General features: G+C 39.3%; 1 protein-coding gene across 1 annotated transcript in view; it reads right to left on the reverse strand.

The window, feature by feature from the left end:
- The window catches only part of LOC117827217 (neuropilin-1a-like), a 117059-nt gene that overhangs the window by 36409 nt on the left and 58726 nt on the right, over positions 1 to 21924 (reverse strand). Inside the window, exons 6-7 of the mRNA XM_034703744.1 lie at positions 17512 to 17678; positions 81 to 236 (exon numbers count right to left, since the gene is read on the reverse strand). Coding sequence (XP_034559635.1) covers positions 81 to 236; positions 17512 to 17678 — 323 coding nt within the window. The remainder of the gene's footprint in view (positions 1 to 80; positions 237 to 17511; positions 17679 to 21924) is intronic.

A 21924-nucleotide genomic window follows, 5' to 3' on the forward strand; every position in this document is an offset into this window, starting at 1 on the left:
CATGAGAATTCAGGGTCTGACTGAAGTCATCAATATTAGATAACCGTGGGCTGTTAAAGCATGAACTGACTCATCATTACCTTCTGCTTTGAGCCATCTTTTATGGTGACCCAGTCCTCTCCAGTGGAGCTCAAGTCCACTTTGTAAGAACGGACGTAGTAGTGCTTCTTGGTCTCTTTGGAGATCGCTCCCTGCGTCCCGACGGCGGTGATGAACCGAAGAAATCCCAGATCCACCTGGAAGGAGAGTAAATAAAACAAGGTGAGGTTAGTAGAAAATCTAAACAGGATGACAGGTGAAGGACTTCATTGAAAGGCACATTTCTGAAGCTCATGAAGCTCTTAGTTATGCTGCTATAGGCTTAGCCTGCCAGGGGAACTGACACACACTGGGATCCTCTCCCCCAGTCCCATTTAAGTAACTAACCATAGACCTGTCTGGAATCCCTGAGCTCGCTTGTCTCATAGGTTCCTCTGAGTCGTTGCTGGAGACGTGCCGGACTCCAACGGCAACAGCTACTACTCATCACTATCCTCTCTCTCTCTCTCTCTCTCTCTCTCTCTCTCTCTCTCTCTCTCTCTCTCTCAATTGCATCTATCCCTCTCTCCAACACGGTCTCAGCAGATGTGTGTCTAACATGAGTCTGGTCCTGCTGGAGGTTTCTGCCTGTTAAAGGAAGTTTGTCGTCGCCATTGTAACTTGCTAAATGCTGCAAAGTGCTCTTGGTTGATGATGAATACTGTCCTTCAGGACCATATCAAGTCCTTCACTAGAATCTCTTCGCACTTTGCTTACTGTTTGGGAACTTTAAACTTTGGAAAATCCAGATATAGACATCAAAGAGAGAAACAACCCCAGTGTGCTCATTCAGAAAGCCGTGTCAAGCTGAATCAAAAGGAATCACTCTGAAGGTCCTGTTTGAATGTTAAAAACAAAGTATAATGAGAAAGTTTAAATGTACCACTCAGTACCAGTTCAACATAATGAGACTAAAAGCATCATCCTGTAAATTCAACACTGTCTTGTACAGTTATTCCCCTGAAGCGTACGGGAAAGAAGAGGCTCGGGTCTCATTAATTATACTATGATCCGTCCATAAGTAGACAGTGAAAAATCAGAGCAGCACGCTGGAGAGATAGGCAGCCCCCGTTTTTTAAGACAACCGCCTCTCCACCACATAACTCAAACCCTTTTCAGGAACATTATGCAGTCAGTGTTTAAACTGCTGACAAACGGTGAAAGTCATGAGAATTCTCCTTCATCATTTTCTCTTCCGCTTAAACCGGGCACGATGAGGTGCTGCTGACAGCCTGGAAATGCTCTCCATCAACAGAGTTTCTATTCTGGCTTTGATATGAAATCCTGAGGTATTCTTTATGATATGAAACTCACAGGAAGAGGAGACAAAGACCTGACCAGTGGAGGTTGATGATGAGGCTTGTAGTCTTAGGTCAATCTTTAATCTGATCTTACATCGGTCTTGTGAAAGTTGAAAACAAATATTTTAAGTCCATAACAACTCTAGCTGACCTTTCCAAAGGCGAACACACAGCTAAGATGTCTCTATGTCGGGAATTACTCACACATAAATGTATTACCCCTCTAGAACGCTACGCTCCAAGCATGCAGGCCTGCTTGTCATACCTAAAGTCTCTTAAAGTAGTACGGGAGGGAGAGCCTTAAGTTATCAGGACCCTCTCCTTTGGAATCATCTACCAGTCAGGGTCTGGGAGGCAGACACCCTCTCTACTTTTAAGAGTAGGCTTCAAACTTTCCTTTTTGATAAAGCTTATAGTTAGAGCTGGATCAGGCTTGGATCAGGCTTGGACCAGCTCTTAGTTATGCTGCTATAGGCTTAGACTGCCAGGGGGACTGACACACTGGGACCCTGTCTCCCGCCCAAGCACTTACTTTAACTCTTCCTGTCCCATTAAAGTTACTAACCATAGACCTTTCTGGAGTCCTTGCTGCTGTAACTTGCTAAATACTGCAAAGTGCTCTGCTCATGGTGGATTAAGATGAGATCAGACTGAGTCCTGTCTGTAAGATGGGACTGGATCTTATCCTGTCTTGATGTTGGGTCTTTGTTAATAATATAACATAGAGTACAGTCTAGACCTGCTCTGTTTGGAAAGAGTCTTCAAACATTCATTCACAGCTTTCTAATATTATCCCCCATTTTCACTCAGCAGCCATTTTCTGCAACATCATGCTAAAGTTGGTTTAGCCTTACCTGACGCTTATTTTGACCTAATGGTCGAAGTTGTGGAAATGGTCTCTGAGGATTAACACAACCCAAGCTAGACCATCAGGGTGACAACATAAGATACAGAGAGGTGTTTGCAGAGAAGAGTAGCTAGTCGCTTTGGCTGAAGAGGAAAAACCTCAGATAGTCTGCAAAGTGAGGGTTGTGGTTTTTGGAATGTGTCTAAAAAGCCCACTTAACAGCCACGATAATGTGTCTGCCCGGCATCCATCACCTCCAACACACTGGAGCAAGTTTAGATCAGCGCTCAAACCTTTTATCTCAACAGGGAGTACAGAAATAAGAGGCAGCACTCTGGATTATAAAATAATATCCTGCATATCCCCAAAACTGTGTTCCCTTGTTTTCAACAGAACAATCTTTTCCTAGAACCGGACAGAACGTGACATGGGATTGAGGTCATGTGTGTTTGATTTGTCCTGTTGTGTCAGGGTTACACAAGAGGTTTGAGTCTCAAGCCGCTGATGTCCAAAGGAGTCTGTTTTCTGAGATACAGAGGCGTGTGTGTGGCATCAAACTCATTTAAAGCAGTGTGTGACTGTGTGTGTGTGAGTGTGCGAACCAGCTCAGGATCAATTTTACGGTTGTCCGCCCGCATCACTAATGACTAGAGTGTGACCTGTAGTGTGTGTGTGTTTATAACCTTGTGGATTTAGAGGTTGAGTTAGGCCAATAGCAGATTTCATGAGAGGGGCTGAGAGTAAATAAGGATTAAATATTTAACAACTGGACTTAAAGAGTAGCTGCAGGGCATACGGTCTAGTTTTCAGCCCTAGTTTCACCTCCAAAACTAGCATGCCAACGTTTTTAGATATGCTAGTTTTATAAGAGAAAACATCACATTCACTTTGAGTATCCAATGAAGGGCAGTCAATGTTAGCCTAGCTTAGCATAACAAGAAAACTAAAGATTGTTAGCAGTGTGAAACAGCTAGCTTCATTTTTTTACAGTGACATCAAAAAAACGGATTATGATCTTCTATTTTTGCTAGCTGTTTCTTACCTAAATGTTTGTGCTAAGCTAGTTTTAACATCTGCCGGACTTAGCTTCTAACAAGAATGTTAATTTAGATGATATATGGAAAAAGAACATTTCAAAAAATGTCAGGGAGTTTGTATGAAATAAAAAAGAAAGGGTTTTACAAACTCTTAGCAAGCTAATGTAAAAAGCTAACAAGCTAACGAATGTTGTTTTAACAACTTGTGCTAATGTGTTAGCTCAAAAATCAGACAAATGGATTGTTTATGGTACAAAGCCAGAAAATTAAGACATAAGATAATGATGTATTTAAGAAAACATGAATTAATGTCTGCTTTTTATAGACATTATAGCTGTTTTGACACGTTAGCCAAGGAGCAGAAAACTTGCTTTTTGGCTAATACTGGTCTTATCACTTTTACTACATGTAGCTCATTCCCACCGCTCTTCCTCAAGTGAAGTAAATATGCAGTAGAACATTTTGCAGAAACCTCAACACACAAAGTAACCACAAAAAACTCAACTACATGTTTTCTGCACATCTACAAACAGTCTTAGCTCCTAGCCGTTAGCTGGTCTTGTGTGTTTTGAGGACATGGCAGCCTGAGTTCATGTGCATTGCTGAATAAATGTAACATACAGACACTGAGTTTAAAGAATGAAGCCTTTCAAAGGGCAAAAAATGTCAGAATAAAGCTCCTTAATTCCAAGCAGCTCTGTAAACAAGGCAATTAGCTGTCACAGCTTAAAATAGCTGACATTTCTCCACTCTGCTGGCTGAGGGGGATTTCACAGATTGATTGTATTACTTGACTGACTCGATGTATTGTGTTGATCCTGATTCAGTTAGAACTCCTAATTTATAAACTCACTTACAAAGACACAAGTCTCAGGACAAACTCCCCAGACACGCTCGGAATAGCCTAAAAATAAAAGGCGCTTTTTGAAGTGTTGTCTAATTGAGTTTAGAGGGTAAAACACTGTTTCACTATTTGAATAAATCAGTGTGATCATCTTTATTTCACTCAACTTTAACTTCTTCAAAGCAGTTTTTAAAATAAGTTAGTCCAAGTCAAACTAGAGGGTGATTTTATCAAATGTCTTGGCTCCACTTTTTCCCCGATTTCTCATGAAATTATGATCTAAGGCCTACATAGGAGATAAAAAAGACTTCTTCAGATGGCCGAGGCTTTTAATCTCACTTTAGCGGAGAAGAGTCCAGATACAAGGCAGATCAAAATGCTTGAAAAGAGGAAAGATAAGGAAGAAGATTAATATGAAAAGATAGGAATCATCAAAGACGGCGAACAGTGGTGCTCTCAAAATTACATACAAGTTTTCTGTCCACAAATACAAAGATATAAAAGATATGTATATCTCACCCACACAGAACATAGCTCCGTATATACTTATCACATCAACTTCTTTCAAACGGCACCAAAGCATGAAGAGGAGTTATTTATTGTCTAATTAAGTGTCACTCCTTGGGCTTCTTCCCTCTTAAAGTAAACAGCATTGTAGAGTCTGTGAGTTATCAGCTGCATACCAAAATAAACTTCAGTATGTGGGATGCCTGTAATATACTGTATGGCGTGTAATTATATAGCATACAGACGTTGTAACGCTGTGATATCGTACATGGGAAGGGACCAGAGGCATTTATTTAACTTCTCCCACTGTTGCTTTTTCAGGACGGGAGAAGAAAATAGCTTCTGGTGGGTCTGTGCGGGCTGACAGAGAGACCACTGGGAAAACATGTTTGGTGGGATCGCTTGCCGGCGTTCCCAGCTGCGTCCTAAATGCAAATTCCCACGAGATTCACCCCACACATACTGTATGTGACAAAGACATAGTGGTTGTTAATTTTGGTTTATCTGTGAAACTAGGTGAAAGAGCATCTGCTTCATTTCTGTTATGTATCAAGAGTTTAAGTTTCAAATTTGAGACGTTTTGGACCAGATCCTCGAATCAATGCACAAAGCATTTCTTCCTGGAGTTACAATCTCACACAGACATTCATCACACAGTAAGGAAGACGAATGTCTATGTCTCCAGTTGTGCCAATAGTTTTGAATATAGTGCAGCCACAAGACAAGTTGCTTCCCTGTAAAGGACCAGGCAGACCTCCAAAACTTAGTGAGATAATGGAGAAAAACAGTCCCATTAGTGTTACAAAGAGTAAACCCTGGATCGCCCAAGAGGAGGGAAAAGAAATAACTTCAGCCACAGAAAATAAATAAGCAGCTAGATTCATTATCCATCACTTGCTGGTGTCACTTTTCAAGTTAAGATGTAAACACAAAGTAGTTTCCAACTCCCAGAGGAGATAAGGCTCGCAGTCAGTGACATCTTTTAAATCTCTCCTTCAGACCCATTTTTACAGACTTGTTTTTCTGTGACTTCATCCTTTTAACCACTTTTTATTTTTAAATTTATCATTATTTACAATGTGATGTCGTCTTCTACTTTAAACCTTTTTATTTTATTGTCGTTAAATGCTTTTATTTAATTATCTATTTTTATTTATTTATTCATTTATTTATGTATTTAAAAAACAAACAAATAAACACATAAAGTTAGGATTATTATTATTATTAGTTTGAGCCTCTGACTTGTGAGGATTTCATGATTTGCTTTATTGAATGCTACAGTAAAAATAAATATCACCACGTTCTCAGGTTCTCGTGAGACATCATCACTTTTTAGGACTCCAGGAAACTTAAACAAGCATTTAAAAATATATACTTCAAAAGATTGTGTGCCCCATGTATATACGCTGTAGTCCTCGGGGGGGCGACACAGGTTGAAATCTGACCCTTGCCATGTCATACTACACTCCCTATTCCCAGTTTCTGACTCTATCTACATTCTTATCCTCCACCTAAATCGATCTAAAAGCTGAAAAATAAAAAAGGTGTTTTAATATTTCATAAACTGACTGAAAAAAAGAGCTTGCATTTAAATAGTCAATGAAAGTAATAGATGGTTGCGGCTTGAAGGGAATCTAGCGATGCTTATTAGAATTTTGCAATCTTTGTAAAATATGTTACTGAAATTAAAATCTAGATACCCACTGGTTAAAGTCGGATGACGTCACAGCCTCTGACTATGCGTAAAGATGGCCTGCAGATCTACAAGACCAACTACTGACATAATTTAGTTCATGACACCAGAGGGCTGCAGTTTTTCTGTTTACCCAACTTTTTTCAAGCCGTCACAACCTGGATGTTGCTGCTGATAATAAAAGCAGCAACTCTCTGAATCACTGTTTGAAGGAAGTAACATAGAAGGAAGTAACATTACCACCAAGCCTGAAGCAAGTTAGTAACCTCTGAACTAAAAGAAAGTAATGTCCTTCCAGGTCAGGTACTGTTCAACTACGTTAGGACCTCAAGAGTCGGCTGTTTGCCTGGTGGTGTCTGTTCTTTGAATCCTGTGATAAATCCCACACTGTTACTTAAACAAGAGTTTGGAGTACTTCTGTTTATTACTTTAGTCATGGCTAACATGTCAGGGATTCTTGCAGTTGAAGATAAAGGACTTCCAGCTGCTACTTTCTTTTCTGTGCATTGCCATCCACTCCAGAAAGCAAGCAAGCAAGCAAGCTAGGAAGTAAGACTAGAGCTGGAGTTGAGTGACAACGCCTGAGAGTGCACTTGCATGTGGATATCATGCAGATAAGTGGACACAAGGAGGTTTTTCTGCAGCAAGTCTCTGCTGAAACTCTGGACCTCAGACTACAAACAGCCAGAACACTTAAGATACCAAAATCCAGGGAAGCACCTTCATATTTTAGAGAGATAAGGATGAGATCATTCTGATTTAGCACAGACAATGAGAGAAGTAGGACAAAAGGCTCATCCACATTTAAAAATACCTTTAAGATGACTATAAAGCCATTTGTGCAAAAAGCCAAGTATGTTTTGTGACAGCATGAAAACTGAGCTGTGGGTAGAAGTGTAGAAATAATCGGAAGTTGTGAACGGACAAAATCAATGTGACAGTTTAAACGTTGAACAAACATCAGATGTAAATGAGGTTGTCTTTTAGCAGGTTAATGATTTGTCACAGTTGAAACCGGAGACGCCTCGGCTCTTACAGCTGTTACAGTCATTACATGTTTGTCTGCAGCGGCCGGTCAGAGCTTACTTCTCCTGACTTCCTCCATCAAATGTCGATGGCTAATTACTCTACCATGGTCTAATTACTCAACACTATGCCACAGAAAACAGTCACACTTCAAGCTTTTTTAATGGAGGGAACAAACTGCAGGAAGGGGACATAATTCAGTCAAGTGTGACTAAATGAGATTCAACAGAAAACACTGCTACGTCCTGCCAAAACAGGAAACTGCTTTAGCACTGATAGTAAAAGAAAGAGCCTCAGTTAGTCCATTCTCATCTGAGGTTTTAGTGTTTACTTAAGAAAGGGGGTGCAGAGGCTCACAGGAAAAACTACTACATTCTCAGGCTTTTCTTGACTAATAAAGAGCCACGGAATAACAATAAAGCTGTGTCTAATTCAGGATTAATTTGGCCTAATAATGAAACTTCACCACCGTTTTGTTCATCGCTTGTATTCAACATATCGTACACAGCTCCAATAAAGTTGGAATGCTGGGTAAAATGTTGATTAAAAACAGTTTTTGGTGGTTTGCAAATTGTTTAAACCTTTAATTTTTGTGCTAAGACAACATATCAAATGTTGAAACTGAAAATTGTCACTCATTTAAATTGGATGCCAAAAAATGTTTGGACAGGGACAACAAAACAAAAAAATAAAACTCCTGGAGGAACATCTCTCAACTAATTAGGGTCATTTGCAACGGGTTAGTCACATGACTGGGTATAAAAAGGGCATTCAAGAGAGGTTCACCATTCTGAGAGACTGCGTGAACCAATACTTCAACAGTTTTGTGAGGCCAAGTGACCACTTTGTGGAAGCTGATGGGGATCTGAATAATGAATAAAGAACAGTTTCAGAATAGTGTTCCTCAGCGTAAAATTGCAAATAATTAGTAGATTTCATCATCTACAGCAGTGGTTCCCAAAGTGGAGGGTCGCAAAACACTGATAGTGGGTTCACAAAATACCTTCCAAAAACCAAAAACAATTTTAAATTGCATATTTTATCCATAATTATAATAATATAAATGAAAAGAGAGGTAAAATCTGAAATAAAACCATGAAAATAAAAATGTTTTTTCTGTTTTCCACTTTTCTTTGTGGCCACACGAACTGAGTCAGATAGGGTTATCAGTTACATCCACTGATCAGTAACATACACTTCCTATGTGCACATAGGTAGTGTAACTTTCTACCAACCAACCACATTAAATATATTTGGCCATTCTTTGTTCTATTTCTTCTGTTTTTGGATTTGCCTATTCGTGTATTCCCATGACAGTGAGGAACATTTCACCATCTTGACAGACATTGGGGGTCACTGGTCTCTTGCACTGCTGTTTTGGGGGTCACGGGCTTAGAAGTTTAGGAACCCCTGATCTCCATTACATAATATCACTAAAAGACTCCGAGAATCTGGAGACGTATTGTACAAACCGGACAAGGCTGAAAAACAATACTGAAAGGCTGTGATCTTCAGGCCCTCAGGCAGCACTGCATTAAAAACAGACATGACTCTGTAGTGGAAGTCACTGCATTAAAAACAGACATAACTATGTAGTGGAAGTCACTGCATTAAAAACAGACATGACTCTGTAGTGGAAGTCACTGCATTAAAAACAGACATGGCTCTGTAGTGGAAGTCACTGCATTTAAAAACAGACATGACTCTGTAGTGGAAGTCACTGCATTAAAAACAGACATGACTCTATAGTGGAAGTCACTGCATTAAAAACAGACATGACTCTGTAGTGGAAGTCACTGCATTAAAAACAGACATGACTCTGTAGTGGAAGTCACTGCATCAAAAACCGACATGACTGTAGTGGAAGTCACTGCATTAAAAACAGACATGGCTCTGTAGTGGAAGTCACTGCATTAAAAACAGACTTGACTCTGTAGTGGAAGTCACTGCATTAAAAACAGACATGACTGTAGTGGAAGTCACTGCATTAAAAACAGACATGACTCTGTAGTGGAAGTCACTGCATTAAAAATAGACATGACTCTGTAGTGGAAGTCACTGCATTAAAAACAGACATGACTCTGTAGTGGAAGTCACTGCATTAAAAAACAGACATGACTCTGTAGTGGAAGTCACTGCATTAAAAACAAGCATGACTGTAGTGGAAGTCACTGCATTAAAAACAGACATGACTGTAGTTGAAGTCACTGCATTAAAAACAGACATGACTCTGTAGTGGAAGTCACTGCATTAAAAACAGACATGACTGTAGTTGAAGTCACTGCATTAAAAACAGACATGACTCTGTAGTGGAAGTCACTGCATTAAAAACAGACATGACTCTGTAGTGGAAGTCACTGCATCAAAAACAGACATGACTGTAGTGGAAGTCACTGCATTAAAAACAGGCATGACTGTAGTTGAAGTCACTGCATTAAAAACAGGCATGACTCTGTAGTGGAAGTCACTGCATCAAAAACAGACATGACTCTGTAGTGGAAGTCACTGCATCAAAAACAGACATGACTCTGTAGTGGAAGTCACTGCATCAAAAACAGACATGACTGTAGTGGAAGTCACTGCATTAAAAACAGACATGACTCTGTAGTGGAAGTCACTGCATTAAAAACAGACATGACTCTGTAGTGGAAGTCACTGCATTAAAAACAGACATGACTCTGTAGTGGAAGTCACTGCATTAAAAACAGACATGACTCTGTAGTGGTAGTCACTGCATTAAAAACAGACATGACTGTAGTGGAAGTCACTGCATCAAAAACCGACATGACTGTAGTGGAAGTCACTGCATTAAAAACAGACTTGACTCTGTAGTGGAAGTCACTGCATTAAAAAACAGACATGACTCTGTAGTGGAAGTCACTGCATTAAAAACAGACATGACACTGTAGTGGAAGTCACTGCATTAAAAACAGACATGACTCTGTAGTGGAAGTCACTGCATTAAAAACAGACATGACTCTGTAGTGGAAGTCACTGCATTAAAAACAGACATGACTCTGTAGTGGAAGTCACTGCATTAAAAACAGACATGACTCTGTAGTGGAAGTCACTGCATTAAAAACAGACATGACTCTGTAGTGGAAGTCACTGCTTTTAAGAGACTTCAGAATCTGGTCTCCTTGGTTCCCAAAGCATCAAATCTGATGGGCATGTATTTTTTTCGTTTTTCGTTTTGTCCACATTTTACACTACGTCTCAGCTTTTTGGAATTGGGTCTGTAATTTTGTCCAAGTAAAGGAAGCAGCACACTTCCAAACTGCATGGTGACGCTAATTGCTATCAGGAAGTTCTACTATTTTCGTTCCCTGGCTTTATACATAATTTTCGTTCTTTGTGCAGCCTTGAGTAATACAATGTTCTTATTGGACAATCCCATTTCCCACAAATTACATAACTCTCTCTCTAATTAAAAAGCGAAATCTTGTAAACTTTGGTTAAGCCCCTAACTTCGAGCTGGATAATCAAATGTTTTTGTGTGAAACTATTACATAATGATGCATCTGCTTTGTGCGTCTAATAACAGAACATAAAACCTCATTACATTTCTAAATTAATCTTTGGCATTAATGAAAGAAGGAGAAGTTCGCTCTCATTCTCTTTTTAGTGGCCTCAAGGTTTCTTTCCCAAATGAACATCAGGCTAATTAGATCTGCTTGCTTCAGGGCCCTTATTTTCTTTGATGAATGACATAACTCTGTTTTCATCACTTTGTCTTTGGCTCACTCATTGCATAAGAAATTAGATTTAGGATCAACAAAACGCCAAAACACTGGACGTCTTTCATCGCAGCAATAACTGTGTTTAAAGAAATCTTCCACATTTCCTCTCATTTACGTCTCCATGTTTATAAGTCTGATTTGTGTCGAGGTTCCTCTCAGTTATTGACGTAACTACGGTTTGGGAGTCCACTTCTTCATTCCTCCTGAGGTTTGCTCTGGATATTGAAACCGTTAAACGCTCTCCAGAGGATCTTTTGTCTCACAGTTTCCCTCCTGACCCAGCTCCAACAACACAAGGCCCCAAATGTGTTCTCCAGATGTACGTCGCTGAGCTCTTCCTGGTGGCGTCAAACAGATCTCAAGACAAACGGCACCACGGCCTATAAATACCTGAAGTCAGGAGGGGAAGGAAGCCTTTCCTGGGCTTGCATCATGGGATTCAATAACAGGTCAATTTACTTCAACTTGTAAGGATGCACCGAGAAGGTCCTGTTGAGTCAAGACTTCCTTTCAGTGTTGTATTTTATCTTTGCGCACATCTCTACTTGAGAGGAGTGACAAACTGGGATTATTGAGCCACATTTAAAAATCTGTTTCATTTTGTATCAGATTTTAAGCATTTTAAAGACAACATTTCACCTGTATGGGTTTGTTTGGATTTGTATGAGTCATGTTTGCTTTCTCTTTCCATTTTGAGGCTCCATTACTGATGAACTTCTTTTAGGAATATAATAATAATAATATTTATTTATATAGCACTTTTTAAAACAGTGTTTCAAAGTGCTTCAATAAAAAGAAACATAAGACAAATAAAAGGAAATAGAATCATGTTGGAAAAATAAAAACAACAAAAGATAAAAGATTTAAACAATCAAATATCAGATATATAAAATATAAATATATATATATATAAAACACATATATTATATTTATATATAATATATATAAATATAAGAAAAAATATCAAAATAATAAAATGCTGCCAGTGATACTGCTTGAAAAAATAATAAAAACGTCAGGATTATTATCATTGTTTATTTTTATTATTATTGTTTTGTTGTTCTTTTAACCTTTTGTACCTATTTATTTTTTAAATATTTATATTTATTTTATTGTATTTTCACTATTATTTATTTTCTTATTTATTTATCTTTCATTTAAAACTTTTATCAATTATTGTTATTGTTATTTTTTTCATTCATTCACTTAGTTTGTTTTCTTATACAAAAAAAGCATCACCTGCTTTAATTGTTTACATTGATCTTCTGTATATGATGTGTAAAAATTAAAATAAATAGAAAAAAAACAACCGTTAGAATTAAAAAGAAATTATCTTTTCTCAAGTATTTAGTAATCTTGTAATCAATCTAACTTTGATTTGTACTCTTTGGCTCAATTTGCTGAATCATTTCTTTAAAGAAATTAATTGTTCTTTAATTCCCTTTCTTGACTGTAGATAATTAGTTAATTTTTTCCCTTTAAATAGCATAAAAAATACATTATACTCACTTTACGTCTTGTTCCTTGTTCTTGTATCTTCTTTGTGTGAGTTCAAGATGAACTAAGGATGCTTTCAAAATTCAACTATCTTTCTTTGGAGCTGCTTAAGTAACCTTAAAAAATGTCAACATGTTTTATTTATTCCCTTTTTTCAAGTATGGTATATACTATCTATAATTTCCCATTTAAAAGCTCATTTTAAGTTTAAGTTCTTGCTTATAAAGATAAAATGCCTTGGCTTTTTTGAAACATACTGGACAATATCCTCTTCTTTTGATATAATCAGATTTTTATCAATCTTAAAAAACAATATTTTCACTTGTTTTAACTTTTGGATAAAGTTGAGTTGCTTAAAACTTTAACTTTAACAGTGAAACTTTGACTTTGTTGAATTATTTCTTTCAAAAAAGCGAGTTATCATAAAATTTCCATTTCTAAAATGTGGATTCATCCATAATTTTAATTAAAACTTGTGAAAATGGCTCATTTAACAAATTTCTCCATTGGTAATTTTGTTGCTGCACAGTTTTTTTCAATGCATTTTATGACCCTATCATTCTATACGTCGTTAAAAATGTGTTTAACAGATTTAGAAGCATGCTGATGAAGTGAGTCACTACTGTGCAAAACAAGATTAGAGATTTATCAGAGAGCGAGATAATGAGCTCACGGTGCCACGGTCCAAATTGCCACTGGGTAACGTGTCCCTGACAGCATTATGAATAGTAACCTGGAATCAGTATTAATAGTGGTACATGGTATTAATATGGATGCCTTTAAATGAATAATAGAGGTGTTTGCGGTGGAGTGGGAAGGCGTGCAAGAATTAACTAAGTCATAATTTTCTTCTCAAGTAAGATGAATGGAAAGCCGTAAGGCGCAGAGCTAGACATGTACTACACTTAATCAAATAAAATGGACTTTCTTTTTCATGAAAACAACCAGTCATAAGTCAAACGCCTCACTGAGTCTGGAGTTCTGGTTCTGAGGATATAAATCACTGAGGGTGTGGGGATGGTCTGTTCTGTTCGCACAACTGGCTACCTCTTTTCAGGCTTCAGGCAGCTGAGGAGTCTCTGGCACTACACTGGAAGTCTGTCACCTCCTTCAGTATCTACAGTGAGACTAGAAGTTTGCAAGATAGTCTGCCTCCAAGTCTACTTCATCAGGGTTATTACAGTACTTTAAAAAAGTTTGACCAATTTATTCATGTATTTAAACTATATTGATGTATGCATTAATTCCTATGACTCACTTTCCCCGACTCATACTGTCAAAAGACTGTTTTTTACTGTGCAAACCAGAGACAGACACACGGGTCGAGAGGAAGGTGAGGGGTTAAGAAAACTGTATATTTGCAGGACAATGCTCTGTGTCTTGTTTTCTCCAGTGTTACAGTGATAATGGTATTTATAGAGAATATTTGATGATGAATGCCTGCAGTCTTGCAAAAATAAATACAAAGTAGGACAAAGAAACAAAAATCTTAACTCTTATGTCAGGCTGCAAAATAACATAAGGCCAAGGCTTGCATGCGCTAGCCGCTAACGCTGAAATTCTTTGATCAGGAAAAAAGAACACTTTAATACGATACCATTTGCAACAATTCAATTTGATACAATACGATGTGATACAGTATATATGATAGGATATGATACATTTCAATACATTCCGATGTGTTACGTTAAGTTATGTTTAAATATTATACGTTAGGTTACGTTACAATACTACGTGTTACGTTACATTACCTAGCTTTGCGTTATGTTAATTTATGTTAAGATACTATGTGTTAAGTTATATAACCTTACATTACGTTAAAATACTATGTGTTACGTTAAATTACGTTACGTTAAGATACTACGTTACATTCCCATACTTTTTGTTACGTTACGTTACCTTACATTACCTCATGTTACATTAAGATACTATGTGTTACATTACATTAATATAGAATGCCATATGTTAGGTACGGTTATGTTAGGAAAGATTAGGTTATTTTAAGTTACATTATGCTAAGATACTATGTGATATGATACGAGGGGCTGAATACACAATCCACAATACATAGCTTATTACATCATAATATTTGATTAACTTCAGGATACAAAATATCCCTTAAAGGAAAAGTGCAGGACTAATGTGATTATTTCCTTGAAGTGGTGATACGATAAGTCTACCTGAAAGAAAATCTGTTAAGGGTGCCATAGTATCCTTAAACTAAAACACCAGTATATGGCATCGGTGATACTATAATTGTATCACACAAGTCAAGATAACTACAGTATAACCCCTGTGACCATCAGAGCCAGTAAAATGTCCTGCAGTTTTAGAATACAACTAGATCCTTGTGAATTCAAGCTCACCCTGATATATGAACCCTTTCACCTCCATCAAAACCTGGCCTTTCATATCTTCTCACTCCCAGCGGGCTCAGCTGTGGCTCAGCAGCTAAAACAAGTCCCCAGACAGACAATAGAGAGACGCTGCTACTAATTTGGCACAGAGGTTGACTTCCTGTGTACTTCCTGTTGCAACCCCCTCAGGAAGGAAGTGAGGGTCTGTCTTTCGTACGAGGGGCATTGTGAGTCTTCCTCTATGAGTTCCTGTCCTGGACAATGGGACAGTCCCGGACTCAAGCCGCACCTTGTAAATCTGTCTGAGAGGGCGATCTCAGTTAAAGAAAACCTACTTTTCTTTGGTATATATGTTAAAAAAAAAGATGCTTAAAGGTTGCAAAAACAAAGTGATAGATATAACGTGTGCATATAATTTAAATATAGGTGAACCAGGTTTAATAGGTATCTTGGGGTTTTGGTAACTTGTCCTGTTATGTCTCATGATTTAATTGGCACCAGCCAGAATCAAAACAACTTTATCTTAATCCTGTGATTTAAGCGATACGTGAAGGGATGAAGAGATAAATATGAACTCCAGCTCATTTTAAATTTGGTCATTAATGCCAGACACTTTAAAAGTGTCTTGAAACACAATTTTTTCCCCAACTTTTTGTTTCTTTTTCTGGTCTATATAAAAACAACGTACAGTTTGTAAATGTATGATTTCTCTTTATTTAAAATTAAAAAATGAATCCAGTTAATTAAAAAGAGACAAGACTGCAGTAATTCTTTTCTGACTTAGCGTTGGGCTGCAGAAGTCAGAGACTAGTAGTTGCTATAAGGGCTACTGTTAAATAAGCTACAAGCTAGTCATAGCTATATTTAAATCCCTGCTTTCTCTTTCTGTAAAAAAGCAGTATTCATTTGCACAAGCATGAATTTTGATCATTGACAAACAAAAGAATATAATTCTGTCAGTACCTTAATATAGTAAAAAAGCTAAAAGACGGAGTCCTGAGGAAATGCTACATTCAAATTCATGCTAGTTTTCTGTGACTACCAACCCTAGCTTTAAGTATTACAATTATGTCAATGTGTTAAAAGACAACAAATGCACAAACACAGCAGCCTAGAGGAAGAACAAATTTAGCCTAGAATATACATCTTTTGACAGCTGTTTTCCCTCATTAAGTCATAATCATGCATTTAAAGGCCATGTGAGGAGTTTTGAACTGGCTGAGAAACAGACTGAAAATAATACTGATGCCTCTTTATGACCTTCAATAGTAAACAAGTCCATCAGCAGCAACACTGACACCTTCTCTGTTGTCATTTTTAATGCCTGAAACCGCCCTGAGGGGGTAGGTGTCAGACCAGATGATGGACTTCTCACTTCAAAAACAGCCTTTATTTGACTGTTTTCATGGAAAAGAATCACATTGCCTGATAATGTTGACTGTTAAAGACAACAGGATGAGGCTTTTATTGAAAGCACTACTTTTGCATGTACAGGACAAGAGATAAGTGGTATCACTTTGTCCACAAGGGGGCGCCAGAATCGATACACAACAAAAGTTCCTCACAGCAGCTTTAAACAAACAGTGGTAGACTAAAAAAAAAATATCTCTGATGAAGCTGTGCTTTGCTTGGAAAGACTCCTCAATCTGAGACAACAGGAGACCAGCGGAGGGGGGGGTAGCCTGAGTCTTTGCAAATTGGGCATTGGGTCTCTTCCTCGTTAACGCAATCAAAGACACTGTTGGCTGAGCTCAACAACCGTCCCAAGCAGGACTGCTAACTTCACAAGGTGAAAAACAGATAGTATAAGATAGAGCTACACATCTGCACAGAAACTGCACTTTGCTGAACGTAATGGAAATCGTCATGCAGGTAGACGCATTCAATCTTTTTGCATCTTATGTACCGGTTCTACTTATATCCTGTATTTTACGCTCTTTATAAACTGTATGATAGATATTTAAAAACACATTTTGTGATGAGGAGCCCAAAGCATTGAATTGCTGCATGAATAAATATGCAAAATCATAAGCTTGAGCGCAAATACGCTGAATTTAACATGCTTCATTTACAAGCAGCCTGACACAGAAAGTCTTTAAGTTAAAGAAACATAACAACATTTATCAATCTCCAACCTGTGCTGTATTTAGTGACAACCTGAATCATTAAGCAGCAAGAAGAGGTTGAATATGTTCGAAGATATCAAACAAAGGCCTCCTATTTCCACATTCAGCAATTGCAGGCTGCTATGTTAGATTTCACAGTGAATGTAAGAAATGTCAACTGTGCTTGAGAGGCAGATTTCAATAAATAATGCATGCTGGTTTATTTCTTTCTCGCTTTTTGGGTCCCTATAACGTGCAGAGAAGTGGTACAAATGAGTGAGCAATATTCAGACCAGATGTGAGCGAGATCTCAGCGGTACAGTCGGGGTTCAAACTGAGGAACACCGTTTGCATACATGTGTCATGAGATAAGACTGTACAATGAGGAGTAATGTGACATAATTTCAGTTTTTCTAATCAAGTTTGACCTCATGAAAAAAACGATGCTATGATTTCTAATGAAAGCGAACATTTCTGACCTGTATCCACTCCCTGACGGTGTCGTCCGAGGGCGTCCAGCCGTTCTCCTGGTAGTTGAGACGTGATCGTTCGGGAGACCAGTTGGAGTTGTACTGGGAGGAGGCGGTGATCTGGTCTGAGGAAATTTCTCCTGACTCCATTCCCAGTGACTCCATACAAGCGAATTCTGCAGAAGACAGAAAAAGTCCATTAGTAAGAAGTGCAGAAGTGAAATCAGAAACAAGTGCTTAAAGAAATGAGTGCTTTGGGGGAAAACAGCTGGGTTTAAAGTTTTATAGTTATGCATTTTATTTAATCTGCTTTGTACTTCTTTGTTTTCTTAGCAAATGACAAAAAAAGAGGCTTCCATCCATCCATCCATCTTCCTCCGCTTATCCGAAGCCCAGACACTCCTCTCCCCGGTCACTTCCGCCAGCTCTTCTGGGAGGATACCGAAGCGTTCCCAGGCCAGCTGAGAGATATAATCTCGACAGCGTGTCCTGGGTCTTCCCCGTGGTCTCCTCCCAGGCGGACATGCCCGAAACACCTCACCTGGCTCCTCTCGATGTGGAGGAGCAGCGGATGTCTAAACTCCTGACCCTCTCTCTAAGGCTGAACCCTGACGCCCTGCGGACAAATCTCATTTCGGCTGCTTGTTTTCGCAATCTTGTTCTTTCGGTCACTACCCACAGCTGGTGACCATAGGTGAGGGTTGGAACATAGATTGACCGGTACATCAAAAGCTTTGCCTTCTGACTCAGCTCTCTCTTCACCACGACAGACTGGTACAGCGTCCACATCACTGCAGACGTTGCCCCGATCCCAAAAACAAAGAGAGAGGCTTCTCATCCTAAAATATGTCTCAAAATTAAATTCCTGGTCCTTGTGCAACTTGACAAACCTCTGAGCTAAACTTTTTGGTGCCTTAAAGTGGTTTGAATAAAGTTTTGAAGTCCAACTTTTCAATTAAATGGATAAATGTTGAGTCACTGATTTAAAATCCACGGCTGCATCACTCCCCCGCCCCACTTTAGTCAGGTCAACAGAGAGACGTTTGTTTCAGTCATCCTCAGTGCTCCTTTAATATGAGTATAATAGGTTTATTATACACATCATTAGCTGGATGAACTGAATTTTGTTTTTTCCCTCTCCCTGTAGTCACTGCTAATAGTTGAATATGTCTTTGAACTTCGGGATTTGGGCCCTGAAAGAAACTCCTCAACTTCATAAATCTCACCGGAGAAAGAGCTCATTGTGAAGTGTGTGTCCCTGCTCCCTGCTGAGCTCTCAGTCGCGGCAGCAAAGGAGTGATTTCAAACGGCTCCTGTGGAGGCCCTTCAGAGGCTGTTTGGTGACACTGGCCATTGTACAGTATTCATTCATACATTCACACTCTGGATTTTTGTGCAGACTTTTATAGCACAAACACTCTGAATTTATCACCGGACCTCATTTGAATTTCAAAAACAACGTGCACTTTTGTTGCATGCACAATAATAGCATGGATTATTCATTCAGCTGTCCTCAGACGAGCCCTCCAGCGAAGTTTCCAGTCGTCCTGATCCTCCACGCATTTGGCTAGCTTGCCAGCACTTTCTGCTTCCAGCTTCTTTCCTCAGAACATCCACGCATGATAATGCTGTACGTCTTTGTTGTCGGTGCCCATGTGTTGGCTCCCACAGCACCTCTTTACTTGCTGGGAGCTCCCAGTGTCTCTGGCAATGACCTCCTGGATGTTGTTTTTCCCACTCACCCTTGGTAACCCCCCGTGCAGCTCCATGGTGGTGACATATCTAGAACAACACGCATGGGGCAAGGTTGACAAGACAGGACATTCACAGCCGTGTGGGGAACCAGACTACAAGGTTGCAGAGAGGTAGCTGACAGCCTTCCTCACATATACGTCCTTCTCTGACGAACCAATCATAACCCCAGCTATTTAAGGTCATTGACCTCTTCCAGAGCTGTACCTCCTGTTGATGAACTCAGTTTTCTTTGCATTTAGCTTGAGAACAACCTCAGCACACTCTATCTCCATTTCGGACAGAGCTTATTGCGCTTGTTTCACCGTCAGGTAGCAGGATGATGTAGTCAGCATACTTCTGTTCTGTCTCCCGTCTCATCACTATCATTGCTCTCTGTCTCTATCTGACTCTCTCTCTTATTCTCCTCTATCACCTGGTCTCAGCAGATGTGTGTCTAACATGAGTCTGGTCCTGCTGGAGGTTTCTGCCTGTTAAAGGAAGTTTGTCCTTGCCACTGTAACTTGCTAAATGCTGCAAAGTGCTCTGCTCATGGTGGATTAAGATGAGATCAGACTGAGTCCTGTCTGTAAGATGGGACTGGATCTTATCCTGTCTTGATGTTGGGTCTTTGTTAATAATAGAACATACAGTCTAGACCTGCTCTGTTTGGAAAGAGTCTTCAATGACGTCCTTGCTTATGCCATCAAGAATCATAACCCTCGCTGTTGTGCCTGTAAACATGCTCCCTATGGCCCCAAGGAGGTTTGAAGGAACATCGTGGGCCTTTCAAATCCACCATCCAACTCCCTTAGACGCCAATGTACTGTTGGCTTTTCTGAAACCAATCCTCTGTGGAGATAATCCAAGTGATCATACCTCTACAAATATTTATTTTATCTACATTTTCCAGATAAAACCAAGAATGATTAAATCTATAGGATGGCAGAAATTATTAAAAATGCTCATCACAGCTTGGCACATCACCTTTAAGACCTTTAATGCAAAACTGGCAAAATCAGAGCTTCAAATATTAGTCTATTAACCAAAAGGTGATTTCAAAAAGGCTGGATTTAAGTTTTTAACAGCTTGTTTGCTGATGTCATGAGTTCATTTAGCTGATTTATCGCTCAATTGAACGAACTCTAAATTCATGTCTGTATTTCTGAGGCGGTGGGGTCCACTCTGTAACAGCAGGGGAGCATGGGGAAGGAAGAGGGAGTGGGGGACTAAGGAAACTTGAGTGTTTGTGTGCGTGTGGGAGGGCTGTCTGGAGACACAAGGTCTGCCAGACTGACACAAACACACTTACATCATTCTAAGTACCGCAAACAAAGTAGTGGGAGAAAGTTTACTTGCAACATCGGCAACAATTTGTTTTTTGGTTCTCAACATCTACGTCGTTTTCTCACGGCCCACCGTCGAATAACTTCTCCTTCCTGTCCTCATTTCTATTCATGAGACAACCCTCCATGTCTCCCTCACAGCAGGCACGAGGGACAAACTTCAACCCTGTCCTCCCACCTCTCCATCCAAAAAGAAAGAAAACGATGTAAACTGATGCCACCGCGGATCATTTGGTTGATCAAAGGCCCAGCTGGAGGCCGTTTCTTGCGCAGCTGATGGAGACAAAGCAAGAGAGAACTGTAAATCCACGGCAGGGTAACAGAGTTCTTATTTGTCAGAGATGACTGCTCGGAGATGAAAGGTTATTTGCATTATCACAAACGTTAATCTATGACCTTGAATAGAAGATGCTGATTCTTTCACTGTATCCACTCATTCTTCATCACTTTTAATGACTTTGAGCTGCTTTTCAACAATTTAAATATCACTTAAAATCACAATTTAAGCCCTTTCTGTTGCGTTACTCTTACTTTAAGTACTTCTACCTTAGCAGACTTCATTTTCTTTCCAAAAGAAGAGAAAAGAGGAAGGAAAATGTCTATTTTTTCCCAATTACTTGAGTTAAAATCTTTCCATATACCCCCTGGCACCTGCCAAAGCAGCCTACAAGTACCCCTGGCTGGGAATCACAGGCTTATAGCCATCAGAGTGGTTGTAAAATTTGGAGAAAAGATAATGTGATTTGGTTTGGCGAGAGGCTTTAATTCAATCTGCTGAGCTTAGACGCGGGTCTGAAGGCAAAGTAATTGTCTCTCTCTCTCAGTGTGTGTGTGTGTGTGTGTGCTACCAGAGCTAACATAATTAGAGCTTTGTCTAACACCAGTGCTGCTCCCAGCCATTCCAGTTAAGACGAGGGGGGACCGATTTATCTCGTATGTACACCACAGACATGTTTGATACACACAGACTGCATCCATGTTTTATCACCTTGTCATGAACACTCACAATCAACAACACAATAACACACACACGCACGCACGCACGCACGCACGCACGCACGCACGCACGCACACACACACACACACACACACACACACACACACACACACACACACATGCAACCATGCAACCATGCAACACCGACATCTTCTGCCCATGGCAATAACAAACAATAGAGCAGAGAAACAGAGGATAATTACATTGACCCCCCCTGGAGGAACGACGACATACGTGTGTTATTCAGGGACGTTTTACAGTCCAGTGCTTCCTTTGATGTGGCATCAAATATAATATGCAAATTAGCACACATGTTATTTGCCAAATGAACGGGGGAAAAGGCAAAAT

Source organism: Notolabrus celidotus, chromosome 15 (assembly GCF_009762535.1).
Source record: "Notolabrus celidotus isolate fNotCel1 chromosome 15, fNotCel1.pri, whole genome shotgun sequence".
Lineage (NCBI taxonomy): Eukaryota > Metazoa > Chordata > Actinopteri > Labriformes > Labridae > Notolabrus > Notolabrus celidotus.